This window comes from Aythya marila (genome assembly GCF_965140915.1).
Source record: "Aythya marila genome assembly, chromosome: 1".
NCBI classification, from domain to species: Eukaryota; Metazoa; Chordata; class Aves; order Anseriformes; family Anatidae; genus Aythya; species Aythya marila.
This window is the reverse complement of record NC_139042.1, coordinates 163953100-163968637: the sequence shown is the minus strand read 5'-3', so window position 1 is coordinate 163968637 and position 15538 is coordinate 163953100. Positions and strand designations below refer to the sequence as shown.

At 43.3% G+C, this 15538-nt stretch overlaps 1 protein-coding gene across 1 annotated transcript in view; it reads left to right on the top strand.

The window, feature by feature from the left end:
- The window catches only part of PLBD1 (phospholipase B domain containing 1), a 38601-nt gene extending 23328 nt beyond the window's left edge, over positions 1–15273 (top strand). Inside the window, exons 6-11 of the mRNA XM_082782653.1 lie at positions 899–1043; positions 7622–7822; positions 7933–8073; positions 11924–12109; positions 13267–13373; positions 14407–15273. Of these exons, the coding sequence (XP_082638779.1) occupies positions 899–1043; positions 7622–7822; positions 7933–8073; positions 11924–12109; positions 13267–13373; positions 14407–14574 (948 nt within the window). The 3' untranslated portion in view covers positions 14575–15273. The remainder of the gene's footprint in view (positions 1–898; positions 1044–7621; positions 7823–7932; positions 8074–11923; positions 12110–13266; positions 13374–14406) is intronic.
- Positions 15274–15538: the final 265 nt, after the last annotated feature.

Here is a 15538-nt window from a genome sequence, read left to right as displayed (position 1 = left end):
CTTGCCAAGTGGAGGTCAGAAGGGGATACCATGAATGTTTACAAATACCCTGGGAATGTAAGTAGGGAAAAGGTTACTTAGTGCTGGCATAAGAACAAATGGGTGTGTGAGGCTGGTGGATGGTGGATGAATACAGTCCAGAAATTAGAAAAAGTTTTCTTAGTGTTAGCAGTGATATTCTGGATTAGCTTTCCCATGGGGATAATGACAGGAAGAAAACCCTTTTAAAATCTAAGGTTCTAATACATCATGGCTGCAATTAAATTTTTCTACTAAAATTGTCAAACATCTAGTCAGTGTATGGAGATTCAGGTATTCCAGAGCAACCATATTTATCTTCAGCTGAGATGCATTCATTCAATATTTGACTGTAACAAAATGTTTGAGGTGGCCATAAGTCTTAGAAACAGGGAAATGCTTTGAGAAGACATACTATCAATATGTATCTTTTCAAAATACATACCTACTTGCATTCGCTTCTGTGCTTTAAAATTTCCCAAAGGTGTTTTCACAGAAAGAGCATGTTCTAAGTTAATGTTTGATATGTTTGTAGAGATATGATTTGAGTGCATAACTACAAACATTTAAGAGGAAGAGGGAAACAAGACATGTCTTGGTACACGGGTGCTCCAAAAAAAAACCCTAAACTGTTTCATTTTGAACAATGACAAAGATTTGAAAGCAACACATTGGCAAGAACTATCTCCAAAGGTTTCAAAAATTCAGTACACAATTAAAAAAGTTCAGTACACAACTAAAAAGCACAAGAATCTGGTCCCTCTTGAACAATGCAGTTAGACTGCTTAAAACAAATTGTTCTCCTGGTTTCTATCAAGTACAAAACATGCAGAGTATGGTAGGGCCTGAAATGGTTCATCATTATGCTTCTGTTTTCCAGGTTCTACCTGGATATGAGAACATATATTTTGCCCATTCCAGCTGGTTTACATATGCGGCCACGCTGAGAATATACAAGCATTGGAATTTCAATATAGTTGACCCATACACTAGGACCGGCCGTGTCTCATTCAGCAGTTACCCAGGTAAGGTCTCATCCCCCTCCCAAAAGAAAAGGTATTCAAGATGACATGGACTGTCTGGCTTGCAGATATCTTGCCTGTAAAAAGGTCTATACCTCAACAAGCATTGGGTTCAACGTACCTTAATCCTTTTAGCCATGGGGAGGACAAAATGCCTTGTTCAATTTTCTAGCCTAAACATCTCATGGTGGTGTTTTTGTTTTCTTTTTTTTGTTTGTTTTTTTTCCTGTTGGCTAATCACATCTAGTGCTCAGAGTAGTACTAGTTAAATATTCTTCTACCTCTCACACAAACACACTGCTTTGAGTTCTGCTTGGTGTAGTGCACAGCCATCTCAACTGTTGAACTTAGTACCTTGTTGACAGCATTCACACGTTTGGTAATAACGAGGTTTTGAACACTTGTGTTTAGTACCATGGTATGACTTGTACTGTAATAACATTACTAGACACTATCAAACACTAGCCATTTGAAATTGTAGAGACTTTTTTGATGCTGGGTTAGCAAACCTTGTTTTTTTTCCCCCCCTCTTGCAGCTTCTCTAGAAACTGGCAAAGGGAGGTATTTTTAATGTGTATTTTACGTGTCAGAAATATATCCAGCCAGAGTATTTAAAATTACCCTTGGGAAGATGAGGCAGCATGTAGTGTTCTCAAGTTTCCTGGAAGAATATTAGAAATTATTGGTACTTAACATTTCAGTGGTGAAATATGTACTCTTGCTGTTTTTGTTAGTTTTTTAGTTTTTTAATAACAAACAAACAGCTCAAATTAGCACCAAGAAATGTGATCATGAAAAAACAAAGCACTGCATACATTTTTAAAGGTGGAATTTCAAATTCAAAAATGGCCAAACATTCAAATCTGCAACTTTTTAAAGTGAAATATGTGCTGTAGAAGATCATTTGATTCTGATGAAATTGTGTTGGCTGATGATTGCAAAATGTGCTTTGATTTATTACTGTGCTTGTCTTACTACAAAGGCAGGGGTCTTTTTGGCTTGGACTCCTAAAACTGTTCTATAAAGCAGTTGCGTTCATTTCACATTAAAAGCAATCTTTTTTTTTTTTTTTTTCTTTTTTTTTCTTTTTTTTTTTTTATTGTGGATTTCTGACCCAGTAACCCTCAGGAACACAATTTTCCTGGGATTTTTGCTTTAGGGAACGAGTCAGAGATATTTTGGCAAATGCCTGTAAAGTGTACAGCCTTTCAGGAGCATGGGTTTTCTCTGAGGAATTTGACTTTCTTGTCAGAAGGAATTTTGCCAAGCCTGTATAACCTGGTAGGAAGTGAAGGTTGTCTGAGCTCTGTTCTTCACCTGAATGTACAGAAGGTCATTCTGGATCTTGTATCTCACAGAAAAAATACTGTTGAAGATAGTATTGTCCTTTAGGAGAATGTGGCTATGTTTCCCAACTGTTGCATGCTGTATTGTGCTGCAGATGCAAACTTGGGATCAGGATCCGCCACACAGAGTGACTTTTATTATTATCATTAATGCTACTGCTCTGTTGTGTTGTTTGTTTTTTTTTTTTTTTTTTGGAGGGTGTATATGCAGGTATCTTTGGGTTGTTCCTTTTGTGGAATCTTTATATAGAGAGACATACGTATCATCTGCTTTGACAAGACTGATAAAGCACACTGTATGAGAGGGTACCTGAAAACCAGCTGTGCTAAATGCCTGGGGTCTGCTTGCTAGTGCACAAAATCCCAGTGCATTTCCCTGAGACTGGTGTCTGCAGGGAACTTTTAAGAGAGGGCTTATTTTAAAGCTTGCTTGTCCTAAGTACTCGTAGTGATGTGGTAAGGTTTCATTCTACCTACAAAATTCAGTGAGAACTGTTGCAAAACGTACTTCCCATGGCTACAGTGGAGTTTGAGAGACCTGTGGTATGTCAAGTGTGCTCACTGGCCACTTAATTATAGGGTAGTATCGCAAGCACTAGGCAAGTGTGACCCATTGACTACAGCAGATTACATTAGCTGTAATGTAGCTCACAAACTTGCAGTTTTCCAGATGAGCAAACGCAAAATCAACTGGTCTGGTAATGATCTCAGGGCATCACACAGGAAGGAGGGAACTACCAGAAAACTCTGCTCCATGTTGTGATGAGATGAAGCCCTAAATTTTCAGGGCATCTGACCATGAAATCCACAAATCCTGCCCATGGCTCAACTTGACAACTGTAACTTCTCTCTGCATGTGAGTTCCCACTCCTGTTCTCTGTCCTGACAGGTACCTCCTGGGACATTCTTACTGGTTCTTAGTAAGATCCCCTGAACAGGAGGGATCCACATGATCCTAACGTACATGGAAGTATTGACTTTTGGAGGAAACAAGGCATTAAGAAGGAGGTTTCCTTCCAGGCCTTCAATGGCACTTAACCGAATAATTCATAGCTCTCTCTTGTCCAGTAGACTGGTTATGAAGTAAAACTTAAGCTGTCCAAAAGCTGTGTCAGAAATGTTTCAAGGAAACACTTGTCTTCTGAAAAGGAATGTGCCGACTCCCTGATTTCTCCTGAGATCAGAGTAAAGTTGTCCAGATTGTTTATTTACTGCATTTCAAAATACAGGTAAAATTGTGAAATTAAACTGCAAAAAAAAAGAGTATTTGTTACATCTCGGGTTAGAGGATCTAAGCTGACTGGCTAGTTGTGATGTACACTGGCATATGCATTATGATACAGCTAGAGGGCCTTGCACTTCCTTGCTTTTGCTGAGGCTCAGCAAGCAGAGGATGATCTGGAACTGCAGAGTCCATTCCTGTTTCCTCAGCAATTTCCAATATTCTTGCCAGCATGCTTAAATACTACTGCTTCAGTTTCTTTCAAGTTTCCTCCTTTCTGCTTTCTCCCTTTCAGACCCACAGTAGCACTGCAGGGGTACTTGCAAGGGGAATGAATGAGAGCAGTAATCTCTGCTCTTGCAGAATGATTTAACCACCTACGCTCGTTTCCACACTAATCCTAATCCTCACTTGAACCCTGCTCATCATTTCAGCTTTCTCTTCTGTTGAAAGCATCTGTGCAGAGCTGCATGCAGAACATCTCTGTGAACCTCTGGAAAGGAAGAGGGGCTCTGAGCTGAATGCTTGGACACCTCTGACTTTGGTGTCTTGTTCAGACTGAGCATAAGTACTTAATGTTGCTGGTGAGTTTCTGCAGAGCAGTGAACTTAAATGCAAAGGCCAAGTAACATTTGCTAACAACTGTTGAGTGAAGCTCTGCTCATTTGGAGGGATAAGAAATATGATGACAGAGACTAGGTGGGTGTTGTTTTTGCAGGACATGTCTAGTAAAAAACAAAACAAAACAAAAACAAACAAACAAAAAACAGATAAGGCCAAACAAAAATTCCCCTGGCTGTGCAGTCACTGTTTGACACTGCCCCACTGAGTCATTTCCAGATATTAGCCCTATTAGCTGATGAAATTTCCCTGTTTTCGTTGGACAGCAGGGAGAAGATTGCAGTTTCCAAGATCCCCATCCATTTGGGTGGAGCTTTTTTGAAGAGTTAGTTTTGAACCCCATTTAAAAAAGGGAATCTACCATTTGGACCCAGGCACAGTAGTTTGGGTAGTGACCTGCTTTCTCTAGGTGAGCTACAGTCTTGTTAAATATGTTGTATTCTGGTTTTAGGTACTTAATCAGGGGAATAGCACATTCTCCACTGGCACCAGCATGCTTATGGGTTTTGCCACATTTCTTGCTTCCCAGCTTCCTCCAACATCTGTCTAAAACCTGAGGGCGAGCAGAGGAAAAGTATCTGATGCACTTTATGACTCTGGTATCTCATCTCCATTGTGGGGTGTACCTTTGCCTAGTACCTAGGAGAGATCTGCAGGTGAAAGGAAGGCAGCTGGCAGGAGATAAATCATGGTATGAAAAGCATCTGCTGGTGGGATTATGAAAGCTAATCCAGAGAAGACATCTCCCTTCCTATTGTTAAGTGTGTTTGTAGCCCAGAGCATTGAGCCTTTTAGGCTGGAGCTACTCTCATCCATGTGAGGTGATTGCTAGGGCTCTTGTCCCTGACTTCCAGACTATGACACTGCACCTTTCTGACACTGAATGAACACAAGGACCAGTTAAAATTCCAGAAAAGTTGATTCCATCTGGTTGAGAAAGAAGCAACTACCTCTTTAGGAACAATAGCTGTCAGGAGCACATCCCTGTTCTGTCCATGTCCCTCCCATTCTCATACTATTCAGTGTGATGACTCCCCAGAGAACACTATGGCTCAGATTTCAAAAAAAAAAAGAAAAAATCAACCAAGCAAACCAAAATATTAATAGTGGTGTGAATGAAGTTCCAGAATCTGGAAACTTCAGTTTTCCAGTGGTGTTTGGAAACAGAATCTAAATGGCTCAGACCCTGAAGACGCAGTCAGAAGTGCTTTTATTTCTTTCTTTTTATAGGAAGAGTCAGGTTCGTTGAAAGGGGAGGAAGAAAAAACACAGAACAACAAGATTGAGAGTAGTTGATAAAAATGGGAAATGGGTTTACAGAGGAAAATATGTCACTGTTATCTCTCTGTACAGTTTACCTAAAAGGCAATTTCAATTATAGCAGATTCTCATTCATAGTGGAAAAATGAGGATAACACAAGAAGACATCAAATATCTGCTGCTATCTCTAGGCTTCATCTGGGTTTTATTTTTGTGGATGCTTTTGTCCTTGGTAAACCTGTCATATGTATTTAACTTCCCTTTGTCTCAAGGGTGCCTGTACCTTAAGTCATAATGACATATGTTGTCTCTGGATAACTGAGCTAATAGTGGTGTATCATGGAGGGCACACTGTATTATAAAAGTACTGCGGGATGAAACTTGGTAAATACTGAGTCATGGAAAGAAATCCACTTGTTTTCAGCTCATCTTAGCTTTGCAAATTATTTGAACTACAGAACTCATTCAACTTAATTATTTGAGTTGCCACTTACTTTGAGTTGAGTTTTATCTCAGCTTAAGTTGATTTAAAAAGGAGACAAAGCTATTCAGTTTATTTTGAAGTAGGTCACTTTGTACTGGTATCCACGTAGGAATTAGTGCTCAGTTCAAACCACAGTTGTTTAACAGTTTCATTTTTGGTCTCTGGACAAGCACTCATCTTGCTGTGCAGCAGTTTACCTCAGGAGTAGTCAGCGTTGTGGTATAAAACAGGCTGACAGAGCCAAGTTTAGAGTGTTTCCCTTCTTGTCTGTATTTACTTGAAAGAATTCTGCTATGGATACTCTTTATTTATTGCCACTCTCATTCTCTTTTTGAGAGTGAAGTAGTAGGACCCGCAAGCTGTCAGGGTGCTCTGCCTGTTCTATATGGACATATCATTAGAGAACAGGTACCTGCAAAGTGTATTTTCCTGGATCTGATTTGAGATTTGGGGATTTTAAAGAAATCTTGCTGAAATTGAGCCCTTAAACATTAATTTTGCTAGAAGAAGGTCTGCCTTTTTGATGAGGCAGGACTGGATTGTCTTTCTGGTTATCATAGGTTGCTGACCTCACTCTGTTTGCAAAGTGTATTAACAAGGCTTGCTGTACAAGATGTTGTAGTGGGACACAACTATTAAGGTATTACACAAAGAAGATTTTAGTATTGTGTACTCTTTAAAGAGTGGTGCCATTAAAAACTTACTGACAAGAGACCACATTCTGGATAACTTCTCCACTGGTAGCTCAGTTAGCAACTTTTCTTCCCCAACCTGGTGACTGCCAGCCCCGTATCCTCTGGAGAATCTCAAAGTCAAGTTATTTCTGCTTTGTAAATAGTTGCCAAGCTATCCATGGCATTATAGCTGACCTTTGCAGTTCTGTATACCACCTCCTGACATGGGATCTGCAATTGGACCTAATGTTTCTGTTGGCATATAACCTGGAAAGGAATCCTGCTCTGAGAGTTGTGGTTGTGTTGAGTTTTGCAGGACTGTTGCATGTCACAGAGAAGAGTAGGTAGAACTTTCTCTTGTATACAGGAGTTGGCTTAAAATTTGGGAGGTGCCCATTTCTTAGAGATGCTTTTCAGAATAGTTAGATTGGAAAAGATTAAACTAAGTAGGAAGACTTTTCTGCTTGGTTTGTTTAGTACAGAAGAGATCCTTTTTTTGGGGGGGGAGAGGGGGAGGGGGAAAGAAAGGTTGATCCATTAAAAAAATAAAAAAAGCTGATGAAGATCTGTTTGTGGAGGTTGTATTTTTGTTCTGTTTTTGTCATTGTTTTTGAAGAAACATTTTTGTTATGAACAAACACTTGCTAGACCTTTATACTATGTATTCCCCAGAATAAGACATTGCTTGACATATGAAGGGGAAACTTCCAAGTGGGAAAGGTTGGGACACAAGCCTGAAGCAAATGCTCTAGACAAAGCAGGTTGTGTGTTGGAAACATGACAAGTGAGAAATTGTACTGGCAGGTGGGCTCAAAATACTTGCAGAAGTTACCATCTCACCTTCAATATTTTTCCGGCTTTATTTAAAATGTCCAGGCACATACCCTAGCCAAGGGGATATAAACGAGTCTCTAGTTTGTTTTGTGAATACAACAAGGGCTGAGAGATAACAAATTTTTGTCTTGTTGATTAAGGCTTTCTAGTGTCCTTGGATGACTTTTACATACTTGGCAGTGGCTTGATAATGTTGCAGACCACCAACAGTGTGTTCAACCAAACCCTCATTAAGCAAGTGGTGCCTGAATCCCTGTTTGCTTGGCAGAGGGTCCGCATTGCTAACATGATGGCAGATGGTGGCAAAGCTTGGGCAGAAACCTTCTCGAAGTGCAACTCGGGTAAGTACTGTTAAATATGAATATTAAAAGAAAGGATGTGTTCCTTCCCCTGCCCTGATACCCCTTTCCTTCCCTAGGCAGGGCATGTAACTCTTTGCTCTCATACCTAGGGACCTACAACAATCAGTACATGGTGCTGGACCTAAAGAAGGTAAAGCTGCAGAAGAGCCTTGATGAAGGCGCATTGTATATTGTTGAGCAGATCCCAACCCTTGTGGAATATTCTGATCAAACAAATGTTCTACGGAAAGGTAATAGCTCCTATAGCATTTGCTGGCCTAGGAGAGCCATCTCTTTGTGCCAGCTGACTGTGCTTTGTACCTTTGTAGCTTTCTGAATGCTATTGCTGAGGTTTGAGTTAGAAAGCCTTGTGTGAGTGTCCCAGTGGTGCTCTATCAATAACACTGTCCGCTTCTCCTGTCTGCTGTGGCAGAAATATGGTGAGTGTCTGTGTTTCTTAGAAGCAGGGGATGGAATAATAGACTTCTTTCTTTCCTTTTTTTTTTCTTTTTTTTTTTTTTTTCTCCTTTGGTATTGTTTTGCCCAGTTTTAGAGACCCATGAGGAGGAAGGTGAGGTCTATTTGCAGCTGTGCTGAATAACTGTGATGCTGTAGGCTGCTTGGTGAGTGTGTTGCTGTATAAGGAGATGAGCTTTTAAATTGGAGAGAAGCTTTGCACTAGATTTAGCTCCTGAACTTTTCTGGAGTTCTGTTATCTAATAAACTTGTTCTTCAAAAGATTCCTTGATCCCCCAGCAAGACTAGCAGTAAGTTGTTGGAAAACAAACAAACAAAAACCTAGGTGAAATAAAACACCCACTGTCAGGTTATATTCACAAGTGGTTTATAGACATATTATGCCAGCACCCAAAAGCCTGATCCCTTTCCACAAATTTAAGCATGTGCCCCTTCCTCTAATCACGTGCTGAGGTGCTAAGTTGATGAGAATTGCTCTTTATCATCAAGATCACTGGAAGTGCGTGGAATGCCATTTTATATTGACAGCTAGGGTTGCTTCTCTTTGGATTTTTTCCTTGTGTCTGGGTGCTTGGAAGAGTCTAGCTTATTTGAGGCACTGCTGCAATGTGAATGTGGTCTTGAGATGTTTCATACCAATAATGTAGAAAGATCCCCTCTCTACCACTTATGCTTTTCTGGCACCTGTATCCATGGAAGATATGAAGCAGGCCATTGCATTTTATCTTCTAGTATTTCTGTGTGGTTCAATGGTGAAATGCTTTGGGATCCTCTGCAGTGTGTCGTGCATCATAGTGCAGACAACCAAGCTAAAGAAGACATCTCTAGCTTTTGCACTTGAAGTAGCACAACCATGTCACAAGAGCATGGCATCTGTGCAGGCAAGCCAGTCTTAGTGGGTTCCTTTTCAGCAGTGATTGTAGAACTGCCGTGTGGGATTCCCATAGGGCTGAGTCCAGTGGGGGCTTGGACACCCACTAACCGATTATTCCCTCCTAAGAGATCTTGTGACTGCTCTGTGTGGGAAAGTGGTGACATGCATTAGAAGTTCAATGATATTTTATGTTTACTGTACGGCTCTTCCCAGGTTATGTAAATGCACCTTGTGTACGTTGGATCTTGCAGCAGAAGTCACCCAGTCTCCAGAAGCTTAAATGTTTAACAGCACTCAGGGTGGGCTGAGCTCTGCAGAAGTGCTGCCTTCGAGACCTCAGCTGCTAAAAGCCAGCACTGGTTCTGTGAGCACCAGTCTTGGACTCCTCCATGCCACCCAGGGCAGGGGCTTTGGGGGGATTTGTCTGTTCCCTGATGCTTGGAGCAGCCTGGGTGAAGGAAGCTGCCTTTCTCAAGCACAGAGCTGGCGTACAGTGTGTGGAGTAGCAAACCCTGGCACACTCTGTGATTTTCTTGTAGCTGGTGTTCAAAGATTTCTCACCAATCTGGCCTGCTCAGAGAGAGCAAGCATCTATTTGCACCACAATCATTTTTCTTAATTTCTTTCAGGCATAAACCTAGGAACAGCAGAGAATGAGAATTGAGTTCTCAGGTGAACAAAGGCAGGCATCGCTCTAGTAAGACCTGGATCTGGAAAACAAGCAAACATTATTTTTTGTTTATATGGGTTTGCAAATGGAAAGATTTTTATGGCTTTTGTCAGCTTGTCTGTTAGGCCAGTGCAGGTGACTTCTAAAAATCAGGAATCTTTTATGTTGCCCCTTCCAGGCAAAGATGTCAAGGAGCTTTCTGTATGTTGATGAAGAAAACTCAGGAACCCTCTAGAGGAAGTGGAGGAGGGCAGTACTGGCTCCAGCTTAGGGACAGGGCACAGGAATGGCTACAGATCAGATGTTTGCCGATGATGAGTGAGTAGCACATCCATTTCAGTATCAAAATCACCATTTCCAATCAAAACTTGTGATCTCAGTCTCTTCCACCATGTGCTTCTCATCTTTTCACTGCCCTTCCTCTCAGCGCTGCTGAGATCCTCCCTCTGGGCAGAGGAAGGTATTGTCTCAGACAGCTATTGCTACCTTCATGTCATCTCCCTGCCCCCTTCCAACATTACATCACCTTTTACTCTTTTTTTCCTCACTGTTCACACTGACAGACCTAACAGGCAGGTTTCAATGGCCTGTGTCAGCCCTTGATTAAAGCCTGCCTCAGGTTGGATGCTGCACTATCAGTGTGGGATTTGCAGTCTTGCAGGGCCTAGGACACAAAAGAGCTTTTTCTGGAAGAGAACTTCAAATGTTCTGTTTTAGAAAATGCCAGCAGACAGGGTACTTCCACCTGTGCTGCGTGCTGAACAGGACCCAAGCTAGTAAGGCCTCTGCTCAGGCAGCTTTCCAGTGCTGATGTTGTCTGTGTATCTGTCCTTCAGGAAGCTTGTTTGTGTAGGTGCATCTCGCTGCCAGTGAGTCCCAGCTGACTTACTCGAGCATTTTACCATCAGACTCCTCATGTCATACTGGGCTATGTTAATAAATGGAGTGCTGCATTTACTAGCGTTGAAATAGTAAGTCTCTAAGCCAGATTCTTTCAGAAGCAACGTTCCCTGTTGACAATGGGAAGGTTTGTGCTTTGGAAGGGAGCTAAAAATATGCTTCTCCTGGGACTAGCACATGCTGGGACTAGCTCATGGTATATAGTCTCTTCCTAAAGACTCCTTGATGCCTGCCTTGAAGAGTGTGTGTGGGGAAGTATAGATATCTAGTGTATTTCTCCCAGGGCTTGAGGTACCCTGATGGTCTCCTGGGTCTTCACAAGTTTTTTTTCTTCCTACAGTAGCCTTGTTTCTGGCAGTTACATCACCTAGCCAAACTCTCTGGAGTTCTGGCTGGTAATCCTGCAGAGAAGTGCAGGATTAACACTTGCTCTTGGAAAAGTTATGATGGGTCTTTGCTCTCTCGAGGTCAATTGCTTCTTATCCCTCAAAGGCTGATGGGGAACAGATATGCACTTGTCACTATCTCTTGTTCCATGGTTCCTGTTTGTCTGTCTATCTCCAGGACTTCTGCTGAGACCTGGGGCCTCTTTCTATCTGCTGTTCTGGGACCTTCATTATGTTATCAGTGTATATTTGTTTAGGAGACTTTATATCTTCATTTTTAATTGTCATCTGCCCTCATCGCTGCTCTGTGTGGTGTCTGTGTTTGTCCCTGGCAATTCAGCACAGTGCATGACTGCCTTGGTGAGATGGGAAGAGGGGAAAGAAGGGAGTGCGTTCAAGCCTCTTGCAAGGAAGTTTGGTGGAGGGAAATGATCTTTCACTGCTCTCAGGCTCAGAGGAGTGTAACCTCTGCAGAAGGGCTGTGGCTGGTCTGTGTCCACCTCAGGCTCCTGCAAGTCTGATCTTTGCTGCTTTGCAGGATGAGTCCTCAGGGTGGAAGTCTAGGGACCGGCTGCCTGTGCACAGTCCCCAGTGGTGTTATGTAGGGTGTCAACCCCTGTCGTTCCAGTGACTGTTGCCTTATTTTGTTGCTTTCAAACCAGTTTGACCTGTTATTCCTCGAAATCTCGTTAAGGTGATGTGGTATGGGAAATGGTTTATTTTGCTTATGTTGATATAAACAAGAGTGTTCAGCTTTTCCAAGTGACTAACAGGTTGTTTTGTTTCTCCGGCAGGTTACTGGCCTTCATACAATATCCCTTTCCACGAAAAGATTTACAATCTCAGTGGGTATGCAGAATATGTTGAGAAGTATGGCCTGGATTTTTCTTATGAGCTTGCTCCAAGAGCAAAAATCTTCCGTCGAGACCAGGGCAAAGTGACTAACTTGGAAGACATGAAGTACATCATGAGATACAACAGTAAGAAATACACTTGTATATTGTGGAGCTGATCTTAGTAAAGCAATGGGACCTTTACTTTTTTGTTTTAGTGGGGAACTGCAGCTTTACTTACAGATCAGAGTTACATTACCCTAGGTACAGAGTATATACACAAAACAATAAATAAATAAAAAACAACACAAGATGACTCTAGCTAGGAAACAAGGCTAAAAATTGCTCTTAACAGAGAGAGACTGGGTTCCTGACAGAGTAATGTCCCGTGGGCTAGCTGCACGACCTTTGCAAAGAGCGGCTGACACTCAAAGAGACTCTCTGAGGACTGCTGTTACCCTGCCACATGTACAACCTACAAATCTTAAAAGCCTTAAAATCCTAAGCAGCAGTCACATCAGATCAGAGAATTTGGTGTAAAATTTCAGGTCAGTTTGGTCCTCTTCCCTCCCTCCCTGTTCAGGAAGGGTGATTTTTAGTAGGTAATGTTCTGCTCTGCTTTTCCCTGACAGGGTTCTCCTTAACTGGATTAAAAACAGCTTAATTAACTTCTGGCTAAGCCCGTCTTTAAGTGCAGATAGCTTTAGATGCTATATTTTGATTCCCAATTACAGGGAGCACTCTGATTACTGGGCTTGGGGTTTGGGAGGCCTCTCCCAGGGTGGGGTATTGCTGCTGTTTGGGCTGTGAGTAGCAGCATGCTCATAGATGTTGAGGCTTGTCCTTCTTCCCCTGCTAGCTCACAGCTACTGCAGTGGGTGTTTGAAGGCTTTGCTCCTTGCCACTTATTTTAGTCCAGAAGAGGAAAAGACAGGATCTCACTGCTATACTCTCCCACCCCCCCATCCCTTTCTCTTCCACTTTTCTCTCCTCACAAAGTTCCCACAAGCTTTTGTCATGCAGAATTACAAATGTTTGTGGTTACAGGTTGGTGGTGGTGCCCTGGGAGGCAGAAATAACTGTATGAATTTGGATTAGGAGCTTGTCTACTTAATGTCCCATCTTGAGCACTGTTTTTCCAGTTAGTACCTAAGGAGGCGCATGAAAGCAGTGTGATAGACTGTTTCTGCCAGCACACTTAGCCAGCATTTAGTGGTTTGGGGACTTTGCTTCAGTAGTAGAGACTTTGGGTGAAGGAGCTAATTTGATTACTTTTCTTCCGTCCCCGCCACATTTCTCCCCAGACTACCAGCGTGATCCTTATGCTGAACACAATCCTTGCAACACCATTTGCTGCAGGGAAGACCTGAATCCTTCCTTTCCAGTGCCTGCAGGCTGCTACGACTCCAAGGTAAGTAACCTTATTCTCAATATCTGCTGAAGGTTTGCTGCAACCTGTTTGTGCTCTTCTCAAACCTGTGGCAAATTTCCCTGTCCTAGGATGGGCATGGCCAGGCCTGTCTGTTATCTCTTTTCATTGTCCCAGTGCTTGATGGGGAATGATGGCCATGGGGACTTGTGGTGTTTTAGGCATTAAGTCCCAAGGCTTTCCAGCAGGAGGAATATTAGTGAAGGTTGAAATAAGTCCTCACATCACTTGGAGGACGATGGGGAAGGTAACTGTTGTAGAGCCCCAGCCTCCTGGTAATGGGGGCTGTGTGGGTGCCTCCCCAGAGCCCACTAGAATGTGTCTTTGTCCTCATTTTAGTTTTACATTTTCAGAAGCCCGGCTTTCTAGTGAGTCACACTGCTCCAGGTCTCCACCTTTCTGTAAAACTGCTTCGAGCAAAGTTCCCCAAAGGTCACCTTGCTTTTTGGGTGAGAAAATCCTTAGACCCCCCTGTCCTGGAGAAAGCAGCAGTTTTTCTAGGCAGTTTGTACAGTATTTTCACTGTGAAGGGCAATACCTGAGCACACAGCTGTCCAGCCCTGACGTGCTGCTAAGTTGTGCAGTGCTTTATCCCATGGGGATCAGCCTGCTGCTCCTCTGGGTGGTTTTGTTGCTCAGATGGGCCCTATGGAGGCTGCTCTGGCACTGCCAGTGCTGAGCATCTCCTCTCGGCTTGGCTCTTACGCTGCCTACCCAGACTTTTGGAGGCACTCAGACACAGGCAGGACTGTCCTGAGGGCAGGCCGACTGCCTTTCTCACCCTGCATAATGCAAGGGCTAGAGGGCAGCGTGGACTCGGGCTGCCCTTCAGCACTGGCTGTTTGTGGCTGAAGATGCCTCTGTAGGGGAGGAATGCTGCCTGACTAGCATGCATTTCCCATTGCTCAGTTTCTTACCGTATTGTTATCAAATCTCCCTGAGCTGTTCCTGCCCTGGGATGGGTGCATGTCAACCATGCAACAATTTTGCCCTGAACTCCTGTCCTCTGTTACAGGTGTCAGATTTCCGCCTGGCTTCAGCGTTCACAGCCACTGCCATCAACGGCCCCCCCGTACAGGGTGGTCTCCCTGTCTTCACCTGGAGACGGTTTAACCACACACGCCACCAGGGCCTGCCTGAGTCATACAACTTCAAATTCGTCACCATGAGGCCGATCCTGTAAAATCAGCACTGATATTCCAAAATGAGATTTTATTTTTTTTGATGGAAACTTTCATTCCTGTGTGTAATAAATCCAGCTGGATGTACCCATCCCTGTGCCTTGCCTGCCTCCCCCTGTCCTGCCTGCTGGGTGCTTTGCACAGAGGTGGGCTGCCTCTGCGCAGGGTGGTCCTTTGCCTAGGATTGATGGGAAGTGGGCATGGCACTGCTTTTTGGTGATCTGAGCAATCATCACAGCTACTCCCAGGGGATGAGTGAACGCAGTGTGACCAGCTGAAGTGATCTGTCTCTAGGCACGGGACCTGGCTTCAGGACTGGGCCAAACCAAGCAGCTTTGTCTCTGTGCTGGCTTGATGTTTGCCTCTTGTCTGAGCAGTGCCTGCAGCATGCACTGCAAAAGTGCCTGTCATCTGATGCCATTTCTAGTGAAGAGTCACAGCCATGTTCTCCACAGCAGGTAACTGAGCCCATTGTTTATAGGGCCCCCCTTTCAGGGGCTTGTGCGAGGTTTCCTTTGTTGTCTCACCGAGGTAGCATGCAAAGGTCAGGTGTTGGGAGGTAATGAAGGGATGCAGTTGGTGAGTTCTGAAAGCAGCCTGATGCTCTTGGATCCCCCAGGCTGCAGTGTAGCAGCAGGAAAAGGTAGGTAAGGGTGTATGTGTGGTGGGAGTGTTGTACGCATAAATCTGTGTCTGTCCAGTTGTTCAGTGACATTTTTGCCTGCTCCCAGGGGAAGGTGACTGGGAGGGCTGGTGCTGCATGTATTACTGCTAGCTGTATGTTGACACTGAAGAGTCACTGGGCTGTTTTGTGCTGGATGGTGTTTGTGTAATTAAGAAAGCAAGACAGAATAAACAACTCTTTCCTCATGGCCTTGACAGTCCAATCTAGTCAGTGCACAGTACTGCCCTGTATCATCATGAAGGCAAAGGATGAGCAGTGTGAGGTTTTGGCAAGCCTTTGGA